We start from the raw sequence: 6,446 nt of genomic DNA, 5'->3' as shown, positions 1-6,446 counted from the left end.
TATATATATATATATATATATATTATTCCTTCATGACGAAAGCAATAAATTGCTGAAGTCATGCATGACAGCCCCTAGTCTATTATTACCGTCAAAATATGGTTCGATTGGAGGATAAACAGAGTTTACATTCCAATCTTATAAAATAGTATTTCAAACACTTATTTATGTCAAAATTTCTTAATGCAAACAGTTAGTCAAAAATGTCACGTCCAAAATGTCTCAGGTCCATAACGACCGGTCCCACACGCCCAAATCTAAACCTTATCAGCTAATCTCCTGAAATTTTACTGTATTTGATGTATTAATTACTATCTGATTAAAGATAAATATGGTTTAAAAACTCATTAGCCTCATGAATTGTGACAAATTTACTTTCCCAATTTAATTATTAACTTTATTTTAATTTAATGAACCAGATATTGGCCCTATAATTCATAACTCTACTCATATCTTTGTGGTTATGGGCATATCAAAGAGTAGGGCTGTCAAAACGGCTCATTGTTTGGGAACAGCTCGTGTTCGGCTCTTTAATTTCATTCGATAAGTTAACGACCCGAACACGAATTAAGATGTGTTCGTTCGTCTTCGGCTCGTTTTGGCTCAAATACTACTCATCAAGTTTATATATATATATATAAAGTATTATTTTAAAAAAAATCTAATTGACTACAAGGCTACAAAGATTTATAACCAATTAAAATATTGATTAAGAAAATAGAATAAAATTTATTAAATTATACTCAAATGATGTTTTAATATAAATAATGAATTTTAAATCTTGCTCAAATCCTTATTGTTTTATGACTATATGATTAGGGTTGTTAAAAGGACTCTTTGTTCGTGAACAGCTCGTATTTAGCTCGTTTGCTCAAACGAGCCGAACACGAACACACTTTCTGAGCTCGAAATATAAACGAGCCGAACACGAGTTGAGCATGGCTTTCTCGTATTCGGCTCTTTTACACCCCTATCAAAGAGTAAAATCAAAGAATTTGTTCCCTTCTATCTTTCTCTTTGTAACCCTTATGATCTATATTATATATATGAATACATTAGAAAAAAAAAAGCTCATTATTCTTCATGTCTGTATTTTGAGAAATTAAGAAAAAAATTTATTTGACTCAGTATATACTATGAAAATTCAAATACTCCATTAACTATTTTCTAGATAATAGAAGGGCTGCCACTATACTTTTCTATCCAATGAGCCTTTTTCAGATTCTTCCGAAGCTTAGACGCGTAGAACTATTTCTTTATCTTGGAGTAATTTATAATGATTCATTTACTTTTTTTTTTCATTGGAGGAGATATTTTTTCACAAAAAAAGTTAAATATTTCACTTGAATGTATGATTTTGATTCATTTGGTATTAAAATTACTTTATCTTATCTATTGATCATAATACATTCTATGTGTACTCTAATCTTCTTTAAAATAGACACGATATTAGATTCCTTTGATGTTTATAATATTGACATGGCAAGTAAATCAGATATCTAGCCTCCCCTCAATTTGAATGCCGCCCTTGATCATGGCCTGTTATTCATTTCCCACAAAGCTACCCTTTATCGTAAGAAAAACCTTATTATCATGCCGCGAGCCTTCTTATCAACCGCTCCAATATCTCGAATCGGTGCTCAAATCTATTTTACATGGAATAAAACTTACCGCTTAAAGAGAAAAACCTTCATTCTATGGCCAAAGAACCTCCAACCTTCATTCTATGGGACAGTCGTTCAAGACCAGCTCCCCCAATTGATTCCGGAACTCATTTTAAAATGGCCGAAGGACCTCCAACAAAACATCTTTTTGGCCCTCCGAAAAGCCTCTTTGCCTAAGGAGAGCTGACCGTCGTCACATTAGGGTGGTAAACCACCTACTAACGACTCAGTTCACCCTAGTGATGGGAGAACCTCCCTAAGAATTCTCTCTAGAGTATGCCGACCGAATGTCTATCTATTGCCCAAAGGCTTTCATCCGTCCTAGAGGTAAGGCTACCGGGTCATCAGATGCTTCTCTTTAAGCAATTACGAATACAAAACAATGCTAAGATCGGTTATGAATATGAAAATGTTCAATGTCGGTTACTAACGTGAAAGGGTGTCATAGAAACTTATAACGTCCCTATTTAAATGGGAACAAATATGTAATGTTATACTAGATACCCTTGAAATATATAAAAAGAGGGTTATTTCTACAGTAAAATACAAGTGAATTTGTTCTATCAAAATTCTTGTGTTACCGTGCACTCTCTCTCAATCTCCCTCTTTTTGCTTCTCTCAATGCTCTATTTATGGTGTGTGATTCATCCGACATATCTGAATTAAACAATAATTAAGCATATTTAAATAATGCGAACGTAATTATTGACAATCACATAATCCATAAATAATTAATCATTTTTTTCCTTATTACAATCAGCTGATAAAAAACAAATGTAGCTTGATTTAATTACTTCAATTATATAAAAAGTAATGTTTACATACATACCACCCAATTCCCGAACACTTACACTTTGCAATTTACAGTTATACCACACAAACTTTCACATCACATAAAACATACCACTATTTCAACTTAAAAAAAAAAAACCAGTAAATACACCTTTTTTCATGCATAGGCAAGGTCCTATGCATGCAAAAACAACTATTTACTTACATCCTCCTCAATTCCTATGTATTTACATATCTAACACCTAAACTTCAATTTATGCATTCATACCATCTTAACAATAAATGTGGAAACCGAAACCTATAAGATACAAGAAATGTAAATACATAAGAATTGGGTGGTATGTATGTAAATTTCCCTTGTAAGAATTTAAGTTTTGATGTTAAATATATAATCGGTACATAGGGATTGAGTGGTATATAAGTAATTGTTCATATTAAAATATGAAAAAAATATATATTAGAGAATGATTTGAACAAGTCATTGACAAAACAATAGTTTGATTAGAAATTAAAGAATATATATCACAATCATCTCCAGTATTATTGACATTTATATTTCAATTTAAGAGGTGGCATTATGTCAGAGGTGGCTATTCATTTGTAAGATATCCTTTACTCATATTAGTGGCATTTCTCTTATTGAACCTGATAACATCAGAAACGATCTGACATGAGTCTAACCAGGCACAGATGATGCACTTATAGCGTAGTTAAAAGCTTTGAAATTTATTTTGAACCACCAAATGTTCTCGAGATCTCATAAATTTATAGTCAAATTAAGCGTCTCGATGAGCCAAATCCAACAAGCTTAATATCACCTAATTTTGACGCTATTAAGGTGCTTAAAGGCTCACAAAAAACTATTTGATCAAAAGGATCACTCCCAGCCGATCAATTGAGCGGTCCCGATTTATGTAATCTCGATGCAGTACATCACTCCCAAATTTGTAAATGTCAAAATTATATTTGGTGTTAAATTTGATATTTCAATTTGGTGTTAAATTTATTATGAAAAAGAAGTATTTCACATTTTAAAAAACTAATAATGAAAACATTTCATAAGTGGCCTTAAAGATTTGAGCGATACTCATGCAAGCATGAATTTTTAACTATTAGATATGTACACGTAGTACACAACCACACGAGTCTTATGTATATGCATATCTCACACCAAAACTGTCATATTTTCGTAGGGCAATTGTATGTTGGTGAATTGTTCACCGTAATATTGTCTGCATATTTTTACATTTAACACTCAAATTTTCTAATATCATATACTATTATTTAAAAATGAAATACACATTTTCAACTATAGATTCTAAACTTCAAATTGTAATTTATAAATACAAATATTTAAGTGTGATATATGCAAATAAATTACTAGATATGTATTTTTTTTTTTTCTTAAAAGGGTTGGACTTTGAAATTCTCGAAATGAAAACAGGGGAGCTAACGTCATCGAATAAAAGTAGACCAAAGAACGATAACCACCGTGGACTTCCAAACCAATGGCCGGCGGCGTCAGATGCCTACGTTGCATGAACACACGTGGTCTCATATTTCGTCCAATTCCAGCAAACACGTTAAAATCCACAAGCTTTTCATGTCCCAATATTTCTTCCCTCGCCACCTCCTTCTATCTCATAACTTCTCTATATAAGGAGATCTTCTTACAGACTCCTTCCATCCAAACTTCAGAGCAACTTTCTCTCTCTTTCCCCATTACTATAGCTCTCTTCTCTTCTTTCGCAGACCTTAATAATGGCTTTTAGCATCCCCTTCTTCCTCCTCACGCTACTCCTCGCCAATACTGCAAAAGCAGCCATTAATCCATTATCACTTTCCTGTAATCAAACGCCATACCCGGAGCTCTGCAACTCCATGCTTACCACGACTAATCTGGCCAAACAAAATGTTCAAGCCGGTTTCCGTGAGCTGGCCATCCGAGCCACCCTAGCCCGAGCCCAGCTGGCCCACCAGATAGCGTCGGAGATAGATATGTCGAGCATGGGCCAGCCCACGAAGGCTGCGTGGGCCGATTGTCTGGATCTCTGCGAGAACACCATCACCCAGCTCAACCGCACCCTGTCTCACACCTCTTCCCACGACGACTCCCAAACCTGGCTGAGCGCCGCCATTGCCAACCAGCAGACTTGCATAAACGGTTTTCTAGACCTCAACTCCTCCTTCCACTATCCTTCATCTCCATTCTTATCCCACAACATCTCCAACGCCGTCAGCAACTTGCTTGCCATTAACAAGGCGGCCGCGACTGCGGCCTCCGGTAGAAATCGAAAGTTGCTTTCTGATGCTGGAAGCAAGTTTCCGGCTTGGGTTTCGGTGGCGGACCGGAAGCTTCTTCAGTCATCTTCGACGGTGAATGCCAATATTGTGGTGGCGCAGGATGGGTCGGGGGACTATAAGACTATTTCTGAGGCTGTGGCCGCCTCTGCTAAACAGAGGAGCGGGAGTTCAAGGTTTGTGATACATGTGAAAGCTGGTACGTATAACGAACAGGTTGAAATCCAGGCGTCGATGAAGAACTTGATGATTGTTGGGGATGGAATTGATAAGACCGTGGTGACGGGCAGCAAGAACGTCGATGATGGATCCACCACCTTCCGCTCTGCAACTTTTGGTCGGTATATCTAATTATAAAAATCAATGTTTTAAATTAAAAATTTTTGTAATATTTATATAATTACAATACATTTGATACATACATGCAGCTGTTGATGGAGACGGATTCATCGCACGTGACATCACCTTTCAAAACACGGCGGGTCCTCAGAAACATCAGGCGGTGGCTCTCCGATCGGGCTCCGACCTCTCCGTCTTCTACAGCTGCAGCTTCAAGGGATATCAAGACACCCTCTACGTCTACAGCCAGCGCCAGTTCTACCGCAACTGCGACATCTACGGCACCGTCGACTTCATCTTCGGTGACGATGCCGCCGCCGTCTTCCAGAACTGCAATATCTACGCCCGCAAACCCCTTGGCGGGCAGCAGAACACCGTCACCGCTCAGGGCCGTACTGACCCCAACGAGAACACCGGAATCTCTATCATCAACTCCGTCATCGCCGCCGCCTCCGATCTCACCGGAAGCTCCGTCAAAAGCTACCTCGGCCGCCCATGGAAGCAGTACTCGAGAACGGTTATAATGAAGACCAATATCGGAAGCCTCATCGATCCCGCCGGCTGGCTCGAGTGGAGCGGCAATTTTGCTCTCTCGACGCTGTCTACGCTCTACTACGGTGAGTATTTGAATACCGGCGCCGGGTCTAGCACTGCGGGCCGGGTCAAGTGGGCCGGATACCACGTCATCACCAGCGCTTCGGAGGCCGCAAAGTTCTCCGCCGGTAACTTTATATCCGGGGATTCGTGGATTCCGGCCACCGGCGTTCCGTATAGCTCAGGGGTTTAATTCGATTGATTTTTGGAGTCTGTGTCTGTCTTTGTAGTTTGTTGATAGTTTATTTTATGGGGTGGGGGTAAACCGATTAATTTGTGTTTGATTATTTGAATGAATGTGTAACTAGGAGTCATTCGATTCATATGTATAAGTCGTATATGGGTGATTATTTATGTCTAAATTAAACTTATAGCTAGAAATTAAAAAAAAAATCATTTTTTGTTTCTCTCAAGTTGTTAATTTTTTCTGCAAATTTTTTATTGGGGCAGTTACATAAAAATCACCTGAAACTTGTTATTTACAAATGAACAAATATTACATCTGGATTTCGGACGTAGAAATACATTCGAAGTCCAATGAAATCACACCACATAGAGATGATGGAAAAATTAAAAAAAAAACGTTTTAGCACAGAGGAACAACCCTCCTCTGTTATTCTGCGTTATTCAGACATTATTGTGCTGGTATTCATGTGTTATTGTGTTATGAAGCCCTCCTCTGTTATTCTGCGTTATTCAGACGTTATTGTGCTGGTATTCATGTGTTATTGTGTTATGAGAATATTTTCGGTGTTA

At 37.6% G+C, this 6,446-nt stretch overlaps 1 protein-coding gene across 1 annotated transcript; it reads left to right on the top strand.

The window, feature by feature from the left end:
• The first annotated feature begins 4,129 nt into the window (after positions 1 to 4,129).
• LOC110027198 (pectinesterase-like) lies at positions 4,130 to 6,097 on the top strand. Its single transcript, XM_020728522.1, has 2 exons — positions 4,130 to 5,094; positions 5,186 to 6,097. Exons 1-2 carry the CDS (start codon positions 4,218 to 4,220, stop codon positions 5,881 to 5,883), a joined length of 1,575 nt encoding a protein of 524 aa, XP_020584181.1. The 5' UTR covers positions 4,130 to 4,217; the 3' UTR covers positions 5,884 to 6,097.
• Positions 6,098 to 6,446: the final 349 nt, after the last annotated feature.

This window comes from Phalaenopsis equestris, unplaced genomic scaffold, assembly GCF_001263595.1.
Source record: "Phalaenopsis equestris unplaced genomic scaffold, ASM126359v1 Scaffold000420, whole genome shotgun sequence".
NCBI classification, from domain to species: Eukaryota; Viridiplantae; Streptophyta; class Magnoliopsida; order Asparagales; family Orchidaceae; genus Phalaenopsis; species Phalaenopsis equestris.
The sequence above is the reverse complement of the archived record's forward strand: the minus strand, read 5'-3'. Positions and strand labels throughout refer to the sequence as shown.

Bases quoted from the DNA above. Each gene is read 5' to 3' on its own strand.
- LOC110027198 (XM_020728522.1), top strand. From the start codon at position 4,218: ATGGCTTTTAGCATCCCCTTCTTCCTCCTCACGCTACTCCTCGCCAAT. The intron at 5,095-5,185 runs GTCGGTATATCT...ACATACATGCAG, and splicing joins CTTCCGCTCTGCAACTTTTG to CTGTTGATGGAGACGGATTC.